The sequence below is a fragment of the Nannobrachium achirus genome (assembly GCF_963921795.1).
Source record: "Nannobrachium achirus genome assembly, chromosome: 2".
Lineage (NCBI taxonomy): Eukaryota > Metazoa > Chordata > Actinopteri > Myctophiformes > Myctophidae > Nannobrachium > Nannobrachium achirus.
The window spans coordinates 41715655-41735602 of NC_137811.1; the positions used below are offsets into that span (position 1 = coordinate 41715655).

General features: G+C 43.4%; 1 protein-coding gene across 1 annotated transcript in view; it reads right to left on the reverse strand.

Annotated features, from left to right (window-relative positions):
* The window catches only part of LOC308298458 (neural-cadherin), a gene marked incomplete at both ends in the record, with an annotated part of 162219 nt that overhangs the window by 730 nt on the left and 141541 nt on the right, over window positions 1-19948 (reverse strand). Inside the window, 12 exons of the mRNA XM_080742061.1 lie at window positions 1201-1358; window positions 1741-1994; window positions 2487-2667; window positions 4161-4425; window positions 7214-7380; window positions 8453-8633; window positions 9819-9930; window positions 10798-10925; window positions 11406-11533; window positions 15153-15367; window positions 15931-16208; window positions 18167-18414. Coding sequence (XP_080598187.1) covers window positions 1201-1358; window positions 1741-1994; window positions 2487-2667; window positions 4161-4425; window positions 7214-7380; window positions 8453-8633; window positions 9819-9930; window positions 10798-10925; window positions 11406-11533; window positions 15153-15367; window positions 15931-16208; window positions 18167-18414 — 2315 coding nt within the window. The remainder of the gene's footprint in view (window positions 1-1200; window positions 1359-1740; window positions 1995-2486; window positions 2668-4160; window positions 4426-7213; window positions 7381-8452; window positions 8634-9818; window positions 9931-10797; window positions 10926-11405; window positions 11534-15152; window positions 15368-15930; window positions 16209-18166; window positions 18415-19948) is intronic.

The following is a 19948-nucleotide window of genomic DNA, read 5'->3' on the forward strand; positions in this document are numbered from 1 at the left end:
TGAAGAAGGGGGGAGGTTCGGTTAGTCACGTTTAACCCATTTAGGCCTAGAATTATTGAATGCTTTAACCAGTGAAAAATAGCAGATATACAAGCTCACAGCGCGGCACCGAGTGCCGCGCTGAGAGCTTGTAGATCTGCTATTTTTGAAAAAGTCGTGAAAATGTGTGCAAATCTTTGAATATATGTATTTTTAAAGCAAATGTTTGTAACTCAAATTTTGCTTCTGGGTGGTCCCTGGAACTAAATATTTTGAGATGCGGGTCCGTGGCCAAATAAATATCAGTTTGGGGGTCCTTCACATGAAAAGGTTTGAGAACCACTGACATAGTAGTCTCTCAAGAACAGACTAACTGAGCTCCAGTTAAGTGAAAAGGACCTTTTCTTTGACAATGGCTGGCCAGATTGCGGACATAGAAACATAGGTTTTTCAAAAAATCTTAGAAGGACTCAAAAGACACTTATAGAATCGGGTAAAAATTCTCATTTTCACGATTAAAAGAAATAGCAGATCTACAAGCTCGCAGTGTATATCTGCTATTTCTCAATAGTTAAAGCATAAAATAATGATACACAATAATGTGTACCCGTTCTAAGACTGTTCTTTTCATGTATTTTTCGGAAAATGGTTAGTAGTAAGTTTGTGAGGATGATAGACGCTAGGAATAACGGCACCACATAGTGTTAATCTTTTACTGTTCTAAATGTTCACTTTTTCTTTCTGGGGCCACAAAAATTGTCTTTGTAGGCTTGAATTAACATTGCTGGGTTGATATCAATACTAAAATGAACCTTGTATATGTGACTTATGTGTGCACAATTAGTTCATCTATTATCCTGTTAGAACACTTAAAATTGAGGAAACAGATTTATCCAATCCGATTTCAATGCGGTCAATTCAGTGTTTCCAAACCTTTTTTTTTTTGGGTCAGTGCCCCTTATCCAACATCCAGGTCTCTTTAACTTTAACATTAAAGTGATAACAATACTTATAGTCAGACAATGATTCTGAAAAGTGCATTGTACTTAGTATATGTTTATGCTAATACCTTTTTGTACATTTACTTAAATATTTTGTTCTGTGTGTGTGTGTGTGTGTGTGTGTGTGTGTGTGTGTGTGTGTGTGTGTGTGTTTGTGTGTGTGTGTGTGTGTGTGTGTGTGTGTGTGTGTGTGTGTGTGCGTGCGTGCGCGTGGGTGTACCTGATCCTGCTCGCCGCCACCCTCCTCATTGTAGTTGAGGATGTTTTCTCTGATATCCTCCCAGCTCTCGTGCTCAGCAGGGATGTGGTAAACACCCCTCTTCCTAAACTTATTACGACTGCCTTTCTGGTTCCACACTGTCACTGCAACCAATACAGCTGCAACACACAAATGCACACACACAATTATTGCGGGTTAAAGTCGGTAAAAAGTGCAAAAGGATGATGCCTGCATGGTGCAGGAGATAAACCAGGGCTATGTTAACAGAAGGGTTGCGGTTCAAAACCAAACATGGGGATATTTCCAAGTTTGTACCTGGCTTGAATCTTTTACTGGAGAGGATGTAAGACAACGTACAAAACTTGGTGGTGCTGTCTTCAGAGCTATATACAGTATAGACGATATTGTAGCCTACTCGATGTGAGGGCCTACGCTACTAGTTACTAGCTACTAGTAGAACCTCTAGTTTGGTTACATTTATAATGAGTATTTCCAGTGCAGACACAGTGACTGACACATTCCTCCACTTCCTACACTTACCAAAGAAGACCAGCAGACACATGCTGATGGCCAGGATGGAGCTGGGGCTGAGAGCCGCTAGGCGGTGGCCTTTGACCTGTCCCAGCTCACAGCGCTGACCCCTGAACCCTTCCTGGCAGCGGCAGCGGAAGCTGTCGGGGGACAGAGCCTGGCACGCGCCCTGGTTCCGGCAGGACGTGGGTTTACACGGCGAGGGAACGCAGCGCTGCAGGCCCGACACCTCGTCTGTCACCGTCACCTGGGGCCCTGGGCACCTGCCGGAGAACAACGTAGGACTTCAGGGTCATCCAACATCGAGCACTGTAACTATGTCGTTCACCACTGTCATCATTATAGTCGTGGTGTGGACTCCAAAGACGCCAAAGCGCAGTAACTATGCAAATAATTTAACTGGGGGAAAAAAGTGTTTCAATCGGTCAGCCAAATGGGTTATCAGCATTTAAGTGGTGTTACACTAATTGCATATCTGTTCTTGAGGTAATCTTTTGTCCCGCAAAATCACCAAGGCTAATTTGAACTTTGGTATCCCAGGACACAAATAAGCCAGTGTGTCCTGGCAGTAGTTACTACAGATTGGCCTTTTAAGGCAGTATAGTTATAGTGCTTGGTGTGGATGATCCTTTATAGTGTGTTTAATGCTGGAATAGAGGTTAGGGTGCAATAGATGTTTTTTTATCTTATAGAAAATACTGAATGTGCATGTGTTCCATGTACAGGTACAGTATGTATCTTTACAGTCTCCCCACCTGCACTGGTGTTTCCTCCACAGATCCACACAGAACAGTGGGCTGTGGCAGGGCTTGAAGCCGCAGGCGTCTGAGGAGCAGCCAGGGACCACGCCTTGCCTCTCCAACACCGTGGCGAACTCTGTGCTCTGGCCGTCCAGAGGGAGAGCGTGGCCGTTGAGACGCACGTCTCGCAGGCAGCCTGTGGAGGAGGACAGGAGTCAAACTGGGTTTAGGACAACATCAGAAATGCAAGTTTAAAACTAATACACAATAGAACGTTTTCATGGCAGCCAAAATGACACGAAATAGTAGGGTAAACACAGTTTTTCTTTTTAAATCAATGATACTAATTAAGGTTCTGTTTACTATTTCATGTCAAAATGGCTGTTGTGAAAAAGCTCAGTTGATAATGATCAAAGATAACACCCAATAAAGAAAAAAAGTGACAAAAAGTTTTATTTTCATGTTAATATTTCTATATATTTCGAGATATTTCATATATTTCAAGTGATGTTTTGGATTCTGTCTGACTGCCATTTGAAACTATTTCATTTTCCCACTAACATTGCCTGCTCTACTGTATCTTCAGATGAATTAAGACCCGATGTGGCCACTAGGGGGCAGCCTTAGTCAGAGAAAGGCAGAAAAGGACAGTTGATGAAAGAAAACTAAACACAGAAAGGAAAGAGATACAGAGGAAAGAAGAGAATTTGTGTATAAAATCAGGAATGAAGTGAGTATAGGACAGGAGTGGACAAGAGGAAATGAATAAAAGACAAATTAAAAGAGAAGAGAAAAAATGTGACAATCAAATGTATAAGCCATAAAGATGTCCTAAGACCAGATCAAGCTGACACCAATACACGCAAACCTAGATTTCTCCCTGGAGGCTAGCTTAGATCCAAACTCTATCCATTAAATAAGACCAATATACTGTATGCAAGTAAATATCAGGGCAGAGGTGGACAGTAACTAAGCACATTTAATTAAGTACACGTTTGAGATATTTGTTCTTTACTTGAGTATTTCCAATTTCCAAAAAATGTCTTCTACTCCACTACATCTCAGATCCAAATATTGTACTTTTGCTTCACTACATTTATTTGAAAACCTTAGTTACTAGCTATTTTGTAGAGTTTGATTGTTATTAGAAAACATGCATTAATCACTTCAAATCAAATCATTATATCCAATAGCCAGGGTTCATCAATATGTCCATCCGTACATGGACATAACGTGTCCTTGGCAAAGACTTGGTCTTGCCCGAGGCAAATATTAGATTATCTGTTTTACACACCTTTAAAATGTTCTTATTTTGATCATAATACCCAATTACTGAATGTCAAGTCTCTATGTTTGACAGTGATTTACTACAACAGCATGGCACATGAGTCCACAGGTACTACTACTAGTGGTTCTCAAACGATTTATTTGCAAGGACCACCATAACTCTGAGAGTGTACAAATGTAACCAAGTGGACCCTACGGGTCCATTTGGTTACATTTGTACAATCGGAGTTACAGACCTGTTATGGTCATTCAGGGCTATCTCTTTATGGTAATATTATTCGTAATTATTGTCCCCTCATTTTGTATGTCCGTTGCAAAAATTGAATTTTGACAAAAATGTTCACCACAACATGGCGATGACCCCTGGCAATATCTAACCAGATACGCAGATTCTGATCTTACCCTGGAAGTCGGCCTTGACCACTGAGTCGGGTCCGTTGCCGACCATGACGCTGGTGGGGTGCACCACGATCTCCCTCCTGCTCCCCAGCCAGGCTCGGACCTCTCTGGAGCCCCCGCCCCGCTCCAGGCGCAGCACGAACAGGTTGTCATGGCGATAGAGGCTGACCACCACCCACTGGCCGTTGTCCAGCCGCTGGCTGGGCAGGTGCAGGGTGTGAGGCCCGTCGCCCAGGTTGGCACGCACCGTCAGGTGGCCCTCCATGATCTGAGAGGGACGGGGAAGGAGAGAGGAGGGTTTAGAACAGCGGTTTATGGGGATACAAATATGGTGCTGAGTGACAGAAAAGATATGACAAGGCTAAAGAGAAGTTAAAAACATATACCCAAATTCTTAAATACAACACTACAGGAAATGGGGCTGATAAACATATGGAGGAATATGCATTCAACAGAAACTGATTACACACACTTTTTTTGTACTGTGTGTCTTGTGGGTGTTGTATGTCTTTGTCAATAGTGGCGTTTCCATAAACTTATTCGAATTAGGGAAGCGTATTATCAGAAATACGCATTAAGACAAAGCGAATTTAGCATGTTTCCATTTGCGGGTGTCATTCGAATTAGCGACGTCGCAAGAGTTGATCGGGCTGATTTTTATCAGACCGAACCTGAGCACTGCACCGTCTGCACGTCTGACTGCTGTGACTCGGTCGCTGTCTAGTAGTGGGAAGAAGGTGTTATCATCATCATGGCCCCAAATAACTTTTAAATACAATTGGCAACGAGTCTCTTACGAAATTGGCAAGAGTTCCTCTCAATACATAAAGCTACCGGTTCACCGGGAAAACCGCGGTCGCGTCGCTGCAGTTGCACAGTGCAAGTTTCAGCGTCCTCTGGAAGGTCAGGTGGCCGATCTGCAAGCTCTCAACGCGGCGCGGAGACGTGGATGCGAGCTGCTGTGCCTGTGAGCTTGTAGATTGGGCACGTCAGGCACGCAACACCGTGGGATGAGGAAGGGTTCTCTCGCCACCGATGGCTTGAGGTGAAAACGGGAGGAATTTACACATGGTCCGTGTCACTCCGTGTGTAACAAACAACAGGTTTGTTTTGTGGGCTGACGCTATACCATGGACAAAGCGGCAGGGGATGAGGAAATGGACCCAGAACGTCATCATCTATTCGCATGTATTGTCTGACCAGTTTCCATTCACTTAAGCGAAATTTAGTTTATTCGATAAAGGCTCAAAATCCTCCTCCTCCAAGCGGATAACTTTTTTTGCGGATAATGAAAGTTTATTCGCATTTTGAAGTGTTTCCATAAAAACATTTTGCGATTAAGCCGTTAATGCGCAAAAAGTGGCTTTATGGAAACGCCACTATTGTAAATTGTGTAAAATCTTGAATTAAGTCATGAAAAGAACAGCGGTTCACAATACTCTTCAGCTTGAGACCCAAAAGATGCCCGGGACCCAAAGATACAAAATGACTAGGGATGGTCCGATCAGGTTTTTTGGAACCGATCAGCGAGCACCGATCACAAAAGTTTGATCACCCGATCCGATCAAGTTATTATTTATATTTTCTAAATGTTAATGTTTTAACTTTAATTCATTCATTCACTCACTCATGAATTCATTTATATATTTGCCTTATAGTTATTTACCAGCATTACTATGTATTTATTATCATAGCAGTAACTAATTATTCCTTCAGCACTGTGGAAATCAATACCCCAAAATGGCCTCAAGTGGGCATACTGAACGGCTGGTTGATCGGATGCACCGATCCGATCGGATCGGTGAATTTACCTTTTGATCTAAACCACCGATTATCGCCGATCACGCTTTGATTGGCCCGATCCGATCCATTGCCGATTGATCGGTAACATCTCTAAAAATGACATTATGAACCTGTATCTAATGTAGCTCAACGTGAAGTTATTAACACCTTCTAAGCCAAGGGGGGCCCCTTAATGTTAAAACCGTACTATATCGCACATCCCCCCAGGGACTCTCAGCCAGGCCGTCTATTCCCGGACTTTGTCTTTAAAACCGGAATAAAAGCTTTTGATCCGAAAATCGGCGATCGTCTAACCTTCCCTAGTCACCACTCGTGCACTGATGGCTCATGCAGACCGTGCATGAAGCAGAGGTGACGTCAGCGCCTCTCCTTCTCCAAGGCACCTTCCACCCATCCGTTTACTGTCTACACACTCGAGCTCCTCCTGCAGCCATGCTTGGGGCTATGCTAGCGAAACTTTTCAGTTCTGTTCTTCAGTCACACATGGACTATTTGCGGGGACATTTACGTGAAAGGATCGCGCACGCGAAACGCACGGGGACATCGACGATCGGCCAAAACCCCCATTCTATCCCAACGGAGATCGAGAAAATCATGGTGAGTTACTGGCCTGGGGGGAAAAAAAAAAGAAAAAACAGCGGCGCTGTTCAAGATGGAGGGGCTGCGGGGTCATGTTTATAAACATAATATTATGTCTCAGATCACAATACAATAATAGAAATTTCACGGCTAATCTACCAACCACCATTCTATTTCGGACTGCAACGTGTTAAGTAGAAAAAAACGTGAATGAAACATTATTCAACCTTGTCCAGTATTTTGCAAATATTTGACATTCAGATTCCACATCTAGAGTGAAAAGTCATCTATTATTCTAACACAGGGATTCTAAAATGTTTTTATACCACAAGTCCACAACCCCATATTATTAGGGAATTCTTGGGGGGACTGAGAGGACTGAGGAGTCAAGTAGCCATCCTCTTCTCTTCATGTTGGTCACGAATCGATGACCTCACTTTCATTTTTTTCTTCTTCTTGATTTTAGGGTGCCAATGCGTGACCCCAACAGGACCTTCCCGTGACCCCACTTTGGGTCGCAACCCATAGTTTGAGAACCGCCGTTCTAACAAATTTCTCTGTTGTTTGTCATCTCTGTTATATAGCATGCATTCAACTCAATAAGATGTCTGTACATTTACATTTCAGGTAAACCTGACACACTGTCAAATCAAAATATGAAGACTGTGACGGACCTCCAGGACGATGTACTCGTTGGCTTCCCGGGACGTCATGGAGAGCAGGGTACCAGAGGAGCCCCGGGTGCGGAGCAGGAGCTGTGCGTGCGTGAGTCGAGGATTGCTGCCTCCTCTGAGCTGGTAGCGTAGCATACTGTCCACGTCAAAGGACCATTCTGGAATGGCTGCAATGGAACCACGCATTGTTTAACCACATAGCCGCACAAATAAAATCCCACCAAGTGGGAGTGAGCGGTGCCTTGGCCTATACCATACCATATGTCTACACAAGCCCCCTTTCCACTATATTGCCGAACCAGAACTAGAACCAGAACTTTACAGAACCAAGAATTTTCAAGAACCTGTGAAGTTCCGGGACCAAGTTCTGCTTACATTTCCATATAACCAGACCTAACTGGGAAGGTCCCAAAATAGAGCAGCAGCGCTGCTGGCCCCGCCCATAGGTTCCCAGAACTCAAGTTTAGTACTACATCAAGAGCAGGAGGTAAGAAAAGGTTCCAAGAACCCGTGCGCTATGGAAACAAAACCAGAACCAAAATAATTGGTTCAGGTTCTGGAAAGTTCTGGTTCCACCTCACAGTGGAAAAGGGGCTACAGTATCACTTCAAACACTTCAAAGCTGTTCAACAGCGCCTCTTGAAGGCCGGTCACAAAGCAAGCGGTATTGCAGATGTTGAGGCCATACTATTACGAGACAGACAGAAATATGGACAGACAGACAGACAGACAGACAGACAGACAGACAGACAGACATACAGATACACACTGTCAAGTGTTGAGCAGCTGGCACCGCTCAACTATCTAAATATATTTTTTAAAAAGCCAATTTATAAATGTCTCCCCCCTGCCTTGGGTGAGGGTACTTTTAATGTGACTTGGCATTGTCCCTCTTTGACACTTTAGAACCCAGGATGCAACACATTGTGAGCTTATAGATCAGCTATTTTCCTTAATGTTTCTAAATTCTTGAAATGAAAATGTGCCTATAATGACATGCACAAAATTGGGATGCCATGCAGGGTTAAAGGGGTTAAAATACACATTTTCTACATTACTAATACAGACACAGGGATGCGTGTACACGCGCGCGCGCGCGCGCGCACACACACACACACACACACACACACACACACACACACACACACACACACACACACACACACACACACACACACACACACACACACACACACACACACAGACGGCATACCCACCCCACAGTCCACTGCCACTCACCTTTGTCACACTTGTGTCCAGTGTATCCCGGGTGACAGTCACAGCTGAAGGAGCCCCACTCCCCCAGGCAGGTCCCACGGACGCCACAGGAGGGCCCCGCTGCCGTCACACACACCCCGTCCGTCAGCCCGCATCCTGGGGAGCTGTCCACGCTCTCCCCCGGGGAGGCCAGGTCATACACCTGGAAGGAAGCGGGGGAGGTTAGCAACAGTGGTGTAAAGTAATTGAGTACATAATTTTACTTAAGTACTGTGTTTAAGTACAATTTTGAGTCATTTGTACTTGAGTATTTCCAATTATACTTTTACATCTACTCCATTACATCTAGGATTTAATTTTGTTTTACTTTTACTCCAATACAATCATTTGAAAACTTTAGTTACTAGTTACTTTGCAGATATACATTATAATATTCCAAAACATACATGAAGTACTTTAGCCCTATTTTATACCTAGGCTATTTGAAAATAGCTGATCTATGATCTTGTAGATCTGCTATTTTAAAACATTTTGTACTTTTACTTTTCGTACTTTAAATACATTTTGATGCCAATACATTTGTACTTTTACAGTACATTTTGAATTCCGGATAATATTACTTGTAACAGAGTATTTCTATATTTCAGTATTGTTACTTTTATTTAAGTAGAAAATGTGAGTACTTTTTCTACCACTGGCAATTCTGTGGACTCTACCTGGCATCTACTGTACTATCCTTGACATTAACTATGAGAGTGTAAAAGTCCGGGGACCCCCAAGGGTCCTTGAGAAGTTATGGGTCTGTAACTCAGAGAATGTACACAGTTGGCTCCATTTGTGTGTAGATTGGGGTCCCAGAGATAGTGTCAAAGGGAGGTCTGTGGCCCGATGCATATCAAACCGGGGGTCCTTGAAATTAAATAGTTTTAAAACCACTGATCATACTTTGCTTTTATTTGTGGTGATCAAACTACCTTACAAAAAATGTATGACATGTTATTGCCATGTAAAATTCACATTCTGCGTGTATATTTTGGGGTGAATTAATCGCATGAAGAAACAAAACACTTTGTAAAGGACCTTCAAACACAGAGCATTTTACCGTGCAGGATTTCATCCGATGTCAGCCCCATCAGTTTCATCACTGGCAGAGACAGATCATTTTGTGACAAGCAGGGATGTTCTCTTTATTTATGTCTTATTTCAGACTTTGAAATGGCTATTTTGGCCTTGGCACTCAAACCGACCATCTGTCTGACTGCTAAACTCTGCCACTGAACACGCACGCACGCACACGCACACACACACGCACGCACGCACGCACGCACGCACGCACGCACGCACGCACGCACACACACACACACACACACACACACTTGGTTCGTACCTGACTGTCCACCACTAAGTTCCGGATGCAGCCTGTGTAGCTCCCATAGCGACGGAGAGAGGAGGACTCCTTCACACCTCCCAGCTGGAGGGGCTGGTACACATTCAGATACCTGGAAGAGAGAGAAGAGCAACTATAAATTAAAGGCAGGTAAGGAGATGTCTGCGCGCTTCAGCCAACAGTCGGTTGAAGGACTCGTCGGTGCTCAACGAGGACAAGCTGTATCAAAAAGAATACTATCTGGGCATAACAGTTTCGATGCTTAACACATCTTCCTCAGAGTCAAAGACTCTGAGGAAGATGTGTTAAGCACCGAAACGTCAGTCACCCCAGCAATAAAGTAACGTGCAGACCAGTCGAGTGCTCCATTATTTTATTTGGGTAGTCATTTATTAAGTGCCCACTGCCCAGATAGTATTATTTTTTATATAAATTAAAGGCATCGGCATCAGTGGTGACGAAGCGTTGTAAGCTTGAAGATCTGCTATTTTCACAAGTTTGGGCCACGAGAAAACATCTAATTTCTCTTTTGTGTCTCGAGCTAAAACGTTTGGGAAGCACTGCATCATATACCAGGGGTCTTCAACACGGGGTCCGGGACACCTATGGAGGTCCTCAGGGTCACTACAGGGTGTCCTCCAAATCTTTGTGATAGAAACTTTTTTCTCCTTTTTTATATTAACCACTTGAACTAGCAAATCGACAAGCAGAACTACTGTAGCAGAACTAGCAGATCTACAAGCTCACAGCGCCTCGCGCTGCGGCAACAAGGTTTGGTGTAGAGGGGAAAAAGAGCAGACTAAGTACAGAGTGAAAGGTCAAGTTTATTAAGTATTGATAGTTCAAGTGGTTAAATATCTGAAAACACAAATTGACATATATCCAAAATACATTGACGATTGTGCTGTCAAACAATGAAACTATATGGAATCTATGAACAGGTTGTGGGGACCCCTGTTCTACTTTGTTGTGTTGCTACCTGTGTGGCCCGGGTGTCTCTCCGGAGGCCTTGCAGCCTGACTGGTCCATCTCCACTACGTCCACTCCCAGCCCCTCCACCTCGTTGACCACTGCCCCCCCACACTGGTCCAGGATCAGCTGAACTGCCTACACACAACGTAAACACATTGTCAACATCTCACAGCTTTCACATTTCAGCATGATATTCAGGCAAAGTGGCAAATGATAAATAAACCCCTAAAATGTCTTCTAAATCCTACTGCTCTTCTGGAAATGGTGCTAAAAAAAATTATTGTGCAGGACCCCTAGAATTATATATGTATTTGACCGCGGACCCAAATCTCAAAATATTTTGTTCCAGGGACCCCAAGAAAGAAGGATTTGAATTACAAAATGTTTGCTTTAAAAATATATATAGGCCTAATCAAAGATTTGCACAAATATTCACGATTTTTCAAAAATAGCAGATCTACAAGCTCATAGCACGGCACTCAGTGCCACGCTATGAGCTTGTATATCTGCTATTTTTTAATCACCAAAGTATAAAATAATGGTTGAAGTGTTTAAAATCTCCATTGAAGCAACTCCATTGAAACCAAACAACAGCCAAACCAAGCAAACCCTTACCTTCCCATTGCTGATTATGTCCAGCCGGTGCCAGCGGCGGTCGGTGACGATGGCCTTCGGTGGCAGCTGGAGGGTGAGGGTCCCTGACCCGTGGTTGATACTGAGGGCCGGAACGCCGTTCCTAAGTTCTGGATGGATGGGAAGACCAGAAACATAGCGTATAGTTCAGGAAGAGATTTTCTCATGTCAGAATGTTAACTCTAGAACTCTGTGGGTAAATAATACAGGGAGAACTCATAAAGCCATCATTTAGGTTGGGCGGCAGAGTACAGAGTCCATGCTGTTACAGAACAATTGTTGTTACAAATGTTTCCGAAGTTTGGTTGGTTGAGACTTGCGAAGAGAGTGCAAGTTGAGTGAGTGCGTCACTCAACCTTCAGTTATCATTGTGTTCTCAATATGAAATAGGTCATTTTTGTACAACATGCTGTATATATTCCATTCAAGTGTAAAATTCTAGCTCTACCGGTTTACATATGTTTATATTCATTTCCATTTCTATGCAACAACAACACCCACCCAGCTTTATCTACTGATTGACCCTGACAATAAGGACAACTTAGCCAGTTGCAAGTGTGACATTAAAAGATGGATGCTTAACAACTTCCTCCAGCTTAATGACACAAAGTCAAAGGTTCTAGTGTTTGTCCCCCCTCTCCCCCCAAATAGAAAAGGACCTCAGCTAGCCACAAATCTCAATACCAATGTTAAAAACCTAGGTCTAGGTGTCACCTTTGATCCCGACCTTAACATTGAACATCATAAAGTAATTCAATTGTCATTTTATCAACTAAGAAACATCTCCAAAATCAAACAATTTCTGTCCATTCCTGACCTGACAAAAGTCATACATGCGTTTATCTTCTCACGTTTAGATTACTGTAACTCTCTTAATACCTGCCTCACAAAAAAATATATATATGTTCATCATCTTCAATTAATGCACATTGCAACGGCCCTCCTTTTAACTTGATCCAACAAATTCAACCACATCACACCGATTTGAGCTTCTCTACAATGGCTCCCGATCCCCTTTCAGAATTAATTTTAAAATCCTGCACACGACTACAAGGCCAGGCCGGGTCTTGCTCCAGCCTTACATATCTGATCTGTTCTCTCCCTATGTGCCAACACGCTGTCAGAGATCCTCAGGCAAAGCACTTCTAGATTAGAGGTTAAAGACCAAAGGAGATCTGGCTCTCAGTACCAGAGCTGCAACACTTTGGAATGCACTGCCCTTGGACATCAGGCTTGCTGAAGTATCTAAGTATCTAAGTACATTTAGTTAAGTATGGAACTTAGTACAATTTTGAGGAATTGGTACTTTACTTGACTACTTCCAATTTCCATTACTTTTACTTCTACTCCACTACTTTTCGGATCCAAATATTGTACTTTTACTCCATTACATTTATATGAACATTTTAGTTACTAGTTACTTTGTAGATTTACAAATCAAATATTTTTATCCATTTGAAAACTTGAAATATATATGTATTTATTATAAATCATTCTTATTATCTTCCTCCACAAAACTGTACTGTTTTACAGAGAAATGGGGCATTGTTACAAAGCATATTATTTTTGCCTCTTTTCTGAAATACATCGATGAGAAAACATTAAACAACCATTATTTTCCTCTCTCTGGAAGAACCCAATGCAGGTGATTTATTTGACACCAGTGATATATTTCATTAAAACACTGGGCTTATAGCTGTTCTTCTATTATTGGACCAGACAAAACCCTCTGAGCCTCTCATCGGACTTATATTGCTGTGTAAGCTGGTATATCCCATTATGACTGAACTCAGCCAAACTCAAGCCAATTGCACACACACATGCGCGTGCGTGCGCGCGGGTGTGTGTGTGTGTGTGTGTGTGTGTGTGTGTGTGTGTGTGTGTGTGTGTGTGTGTGTGTGTGTGTGAGTGTGAGTGAGAATGGGTTTGTCTGTCCTCCTCAAAGCTTCCCAGCTGCATATGTATCTATACGTGCACACACTTCTATGCATGTGTGTGTTTTCTGTATCTGTATGCAGTGGTGTAAAGTAACTAAGTACATTTACGTACAAGTTACAGTACAAGTACTGTACTAGTTTTGAGGTATTTGTACTTCACTTGAGTATGTCCAATTTTCATTACTTTTACTTTTACTCCACTACATTTATTTGAAAACTTTAGTTACTAGTTACTTTGCAGATATAAATTATAATATTATAGAACATACATTAACCACTTTAGCCCTATTTTATACCTAAGATATTTGAAAATAGCCGATCTACAAGCTCACAACACGTCGCATTGCGACTTGTAAATCTGCTATTTTGCTAATACTTTTGTACTTTTACTCAAGCACATTTTGAATTCTGTACTTTTACTTGTAAGGGTGCCCTCACACCAAAATACCTAGAGTGCAATCCGCCAATGCATTTCAATGAGAATGGAGCGTTTTTTTGCCAGTAGAGGATTTCTGCAAAAAACGCTCCATTCTCATTGAAATGCATTAGCGGATTCCACTCTAGGTATTTTGGTGTGAGGGCACCCTAACAGAGCATTTCTATATTGCAGTATCAATACTTTTACTCAAGTAAAGGATGTGAGTACTTTTTCCATCACTGTCTGTATGCAAGGCTGTGTGTAATCATGTGTACATTGTGTGTGTGTGTGTGTGTGTGTGTGTGTGTGTGTGTGTGTGTGCGTGCGTGCGTGCGACGTGCGTGCGTGCGTGCGTGCGTGCGTGCGTGCGTGCGTGCGTGCGTGCGTGCGTGCGTGCGTGCGTGCGTGCGTGTGTGCGTGCGTGCGTGTGTGTGTGTGCAGCGCATGTGAGAGTGAGTGCACGTGAACGTGTGCATCTAAGTGCCTATAGGAGTGAGTATTGTGTGTGCGTGACCCAATCAACTTCAATGGCACATTATTGAGCACTTCAGTGAAAAATGCTCTGAAGCGGTCAATGCTGCGGCCATCTTCGATTTTTCCTATCCAGGGAGTCCGCAGAACACGGATTGTGTTCAATAATTACATAACTTAATGCCAGGAGGAGCTAACAAACCCATTATGCGAGGCCTTTTCAAAGGCCAAGTCTGGTCTAATCCTTTAAGTCTAGACCAGGACCAATGGGAATTGGCATTATGGGTTATAAGAGAGGCCGGCGTCTCTAATTCCTTCCAATACAAATTCCATGGAGAAATGACTGGCATGGTAATCCCAAACAAAATGACCTGTTTTTATTCTATTGCCATTTGCAATGGACACTTTGTGTATTTAATTAGTAATACATCTTTAACAGAAAAGGCTCTTGTCTTTCTGCGATTCCATATTTGTGTTATAATACTACTAACCTCCCAGTCCCAGTGTTGTTTGGTTATTTTCAAACATTGTGACCGATGCTCACACAGTTGTGAACTACCAAGGTAAGTAAGTAAGTATAAGGTACAATTATAACATAATCGTCTACTTTTTCAGCAATGTTGTCTATCCTGAAGTCCACTGCAACAGCTATGAAGAAAAAGGACTACATCTAACATCACGTACGGCATATGAGTCAGCTGACTCATGGGCACAAAAGGGACACATTCAGAGGCACAGACAGATACAAAAATCTCCATAATGGGCATAAAGGGACACAGACAGACTGATACAGATATCTCCATATATGGACACAGGCAAACAGATGGTCAAAACGGGTCCTATGACAACAGGTATAATGGGGTTTGCATTAAAGGGTGGGGCATTCATTCGCCATTTATTTACCTAGAGCAATGAAGTCTTCCTGCTCCCCAGAATGGGCGGGGCCCAGCGGCCCGTCGTACAGCAGCAGCCCATTGGCCGACTCGGCCAGGAACTCCAGGGAGATGTGGCTCTGGAAGCACGGCCTGATGGGAGGGAACCAGGCATAGCCCTGCCCACCGAACGTGTGCTTGGTCTGCTGGCACTCTGGACCGTCATACATGGGGGGACACTTACATCTGGACAGAGAGAGAGAGAGAGAGAGAGAGAGAGAGAGAGAGAGAGAGAGAGAGACACACACACAGATAGATTTGTAGATGGGGTAATAGAGGGTATGTATCATATGCCACTCAGCACTACTCAAGCCATCATATGCCACTTAGGGATGGGACAATACGCAATATTATCGTTTATCGTGATAAGAAACACTCACGATAATCGTATCGTGGAGATGGTAATTTATCGTGATATCGTCCTCCGTCATGCACTAGGATCAATTCACTTTTTATTTGCCGAGCTGCATCCGGTACCACTTAAACCCTCTATAATTGGTAAAAGGTACTTATAATATACTGTATGTACTTGATACAGTCTTTTTTACAGCAGTGGTTCTCAAAGTGGATTCCAGGGACTCGTGTGGGTTCCTTTAGGGGGGTCTAAATAGACCCATACAAGTCTGTAACTCTGACAGTGTACAAATGGAACCAAATGTGTACACTGTCAGAGTTAAGGGGAGACCTTGAAATGTAAAAGTTTGAGGAACACTGGCCTATAGCAACCGCCACACTAATAAAATCCTTACCTGTATCCCAGCTCAGTGTCTATGCAGTGGCCCCCGTTGAGACAGGGGTTGACTGGGTAGGAGGAGCAGGAGAGGTGGGGTCTCTCCCTGGCCCCGCAGCCACAGCGGGCCTCTGAGGACGCGGACACAGACACCAGGGAGGTGTTCCCCGGGTTCAGAGCCACGGGGGCGTGGCTGAAGGAGACCACGCTGCTGCAGCCGCCCGATTGGCTGCAGTCGGAGTACGGACACTCGTCCACGCCCACCTGGGAGATGGACACGCCCAGGGCTGCCTCCAACTGTTTTGACGTGAAGGTGAGCGAAGGGGGTTGGGGGTAGAGACACATAAAGGTAAGAAAGAGAGAGAAAGCAGATTTACCAATGCATGCACTTGCAAATTCACGAAAGCTTATAAAGTTTATGAAATCCTTATGAAAAGAGCAGGGAGTTGCACTGTATTTGGGTGTAACGCAGGGATAAGAAACCACAGAGAACATCTCAAATAATTCGGAACCAATTCCCATAACTTGTGTTGGTTTATACCAGGATGTCATTAAATACATTTAAACTACAGTAACAACACAACTCATCGTTTCATATTAGCAACACGGTTCGGTTGTGTATCATAGATTTGACTTTAGATGCCCTCATATCATCAACTAAATATTTACAGCACTTTTTTAACAAGGTTTTGATTTTATTTTGATTAGATTTATTTGACATTCGGTTAAAAAAGAAAATGCATGCAGGATAAACACAAACACAGAGTGATAATACAAACATAAAAACTAAAGAAGCTAAAAAAGGGGGGTGGGGAAAGCATACAAAGAGATTAAATTCTAGACTCTAACATTGACAGGGGATTATACCCTAGAAAAAGCCCCACCTTGGCTTTTTTTAAGCACCCGGCAGTAAAACTGTCAACTTCGGAAAATCTAAACAACTGCTTCTGGGCAGTCCGGCCTGTTAAGAAATAGTCTCCGATTTATACACCAGTGAATCATTTATTAAGGCTCTCAGACATTTTGTCTGTCTGTCTCTCTGTACAGGTATCCGTCCTATTTTGGTTTGCGTATTTCAATGTCAATGTGTCCGTGTTTGCTGTTTCGTCTCTGGCTATGCTACTAATGCTGGTGTGTCTGTCGCCCCTCTCTCTCTCTCTCTCTCCCTCCTCTCCCTCTCTCGCCCTTTTATAAAAGCTGGGTTGGGTTGGGTCACCAGCTGCTTTCATCCCTTAAATGGATCTGAAATATTTAACAATATTTGAGCAGTGTATGCGTGTATGTGTATGTTGTGTATGTGTGAATGAGTGTGTGCATACTATATGCATTGTGTAGGCCTATGAATTGAATTAAATAGCCTACACTGTCATGTTGAGGTCATTCACGGAGGTTTAAATACGTTAAGTGTTGTATTTAACCTTGAGTAGCACGCATGGATATGTGTGCATGTCTGACTGAGCGTAAAATGGTGTACATCACGTGCAAGCAAAGTGTTTCTTTAAGTGCATCCTCAATTGTGTGTGTGTGTGAGTTTAATGTTTAATGTATGCCTATTCAATCTATCATTAATCATCTTGGTATCTGATATCATTCATCTATGTGAGATGGTATACAGAATATACACCTGTATGCCGGTCAATACTGTACTTCCATTTATATTTGTATTCTGAAAAACAAATGACAGAAAGGGTTTTGAGAATGTATTCTTTGTTGTATAATGCATGGACACAAATAGTCAGTTCTTCAAGCCCACAATGTGTTGCGTCACAATTTGTTGTGAGCTTGTACACATGTACTGTATGTACGCTATAGGCTTGTAGATCTGCTATTTTTGAAAAATCATGAAAAACTGTGCAAATCTTTGAATACAATATATATTTCTAAAGCGAGCATTTGTAACTCAAATCTTTGATTCTGGGGTTCCTTGATACGTAATATTTTGAGATACCACATACACATAGCCTAATTCTGGGGCTCCTTGACTTGAAAAGGTTTGAGAACCACTGATGATAGAAACATGAGTTTTTCAAAAAAAATGGGATGGATTTAGAGGACATTTATAGAATCGGTCAATATATTCAAAGACTTGCACAAATTGTCATGATCTACAAGCTCGCAGCTGTGAGCTTGTGCTATTTTTCAATAGTTTAAAGCATAAAATAATGGTTAAAGCGGTTCTAATGCGAAGTCTAACGTGACACACAGGCGCGTTCCCGGGGTTATGGAGAGTATAAGAAAGAAATAAGTCTGGTCACCTTGGCTCTGTTGGCCGCCACGTAGCCCTGCAGCTTCTCAGACCTGTAGTACGGCGAGCCGTGAGCGGCGAACCACACGCTGAGCTCCCGCTCGGCGCGCCGGTTAGCGTCCGACACCGAGAACACCTGGACGCTGTCTGGCTGGGTCTGCAGGACCTCGGCCAGCACGGCACCCAGCCGCCAGAACTTACTCTCCTCCTGACCTCCTCCTCCTCCGCTGCTGCTGAAGAACTCCTCCATGGTGAGGTCTGGAAGAGGAGGGAGAGAGAGAGAGAGAGAGAGAGAGAGAGAGAGAGAGAGAGAGATAGAGAGAGAGAGAGAGAGAGAGAAGGAAGGAGCAGACAATGTCAGGAGAGGGCAGATGTGATGATTGTCACACTCTGGCGTGGAGTTACGGTAGTGTGTGCCAAAAGGCACTTAGGCCTGGGCCAGACGGAGCTGGATATTTCATATTATCCTCCACTAGGCACACTGTGCACACACACAGTAAAGTCTTCAGAGATATCCGGGTCCCATGCCTACACGGATCCAGTGAATCGGATATTTTTCAATGTCTTCACTTATTTATCCGGTTTAAAAAATATCCAGTTTTGCGGACGAAATATCCAGCTTCGTGTGGCTGCAAGCCTCAACCGCACAAAGAAATGTCTAGCTTCAGAAATATCCAGCTCTGTGTAGCCGGAACCTGAGATGTCTAAGCTTAGATTAGATGTTGATTAGACGTTATTTCAACAGCTATATTTTGATGGTCTATATATTTATATTTAGTTTTAGACGTCTATTAGACAGACCGAAAGATGCTCAGTGGGTTTAGACCGAAGAGAGAATGAAAGAAAGAAAAAAAATCGAAAAGAGAGTAAGGGGAGAGGAGAAAAGAAGGGAAGTAAAAAGCAGCGGTGGAACAACTCAAAAGCCCCCAGCTCAGCTGGATGAGTGAGAAGCCAGTCAGATGTTGTGTGAGACTCCTGCCTGAGGGAGCTGCCAGCCCGGCAGACACTCTTCCCAGGTCACCCAGGGGACATGTCACAGATACAAAAGCCTGGCCCCAAGGCACTCTGGCATCTACGTGACATCACATACATGTCAACTGCGGTTACCTTGGCAACTGAGTGACAGGATCACCTCTCGAGACGTGCATGTGTTTGCGTGGGGGAGGAGGGATACGTGTTGTGGGGATATCGTTGTTGCCGGGTGTAAACCTTGTATGTCCAAAGCCGTCCGTTTTGTGTTTATCACTTTAGTAATGATTTAAACAAGCCCACAACGCCTCGCGGTGCGAGGCGTTGTGTGCTTGTAGATCAGCTATTTTACTATTTACAGGGCTTTACTTTGCAAAAAAACCTACACATTTGAAACTTGGAGATACGAGGTTTCTACTTTCTACCCGACAGTGACAATATGTAGTGGTGTGTGTGTGTGTGTGTGTGTGTGTGTGTGTGTGTGTGTGTGTGTGTGTGTGTGTGTGTGTGTGTGTGTGTGTGTGTGTCTGTGTGCGTGCGTGCGTGTGTGGATATACCAAAAAGTGACAATACTTGACAGCTGCCATCTTTATGCAAATATTGGTCCAGTTAGTTTGTCAGGTATGCTCATGAGGGCCGTGTGACTCCAACAGTGACTCCAACGTTCAGTGGAAAGGCTCGTTTATTTCCCCACATGACTGATGGCCACTGCACCGCCTCTTTGTCACAACGTTGACCCGCTCGCAACTTCTTACTCTATTTATGTAAACGCATGGGGAATAAAAAAAAAAGGGATCAAATAGAAACGAGGATAACGAGGGGA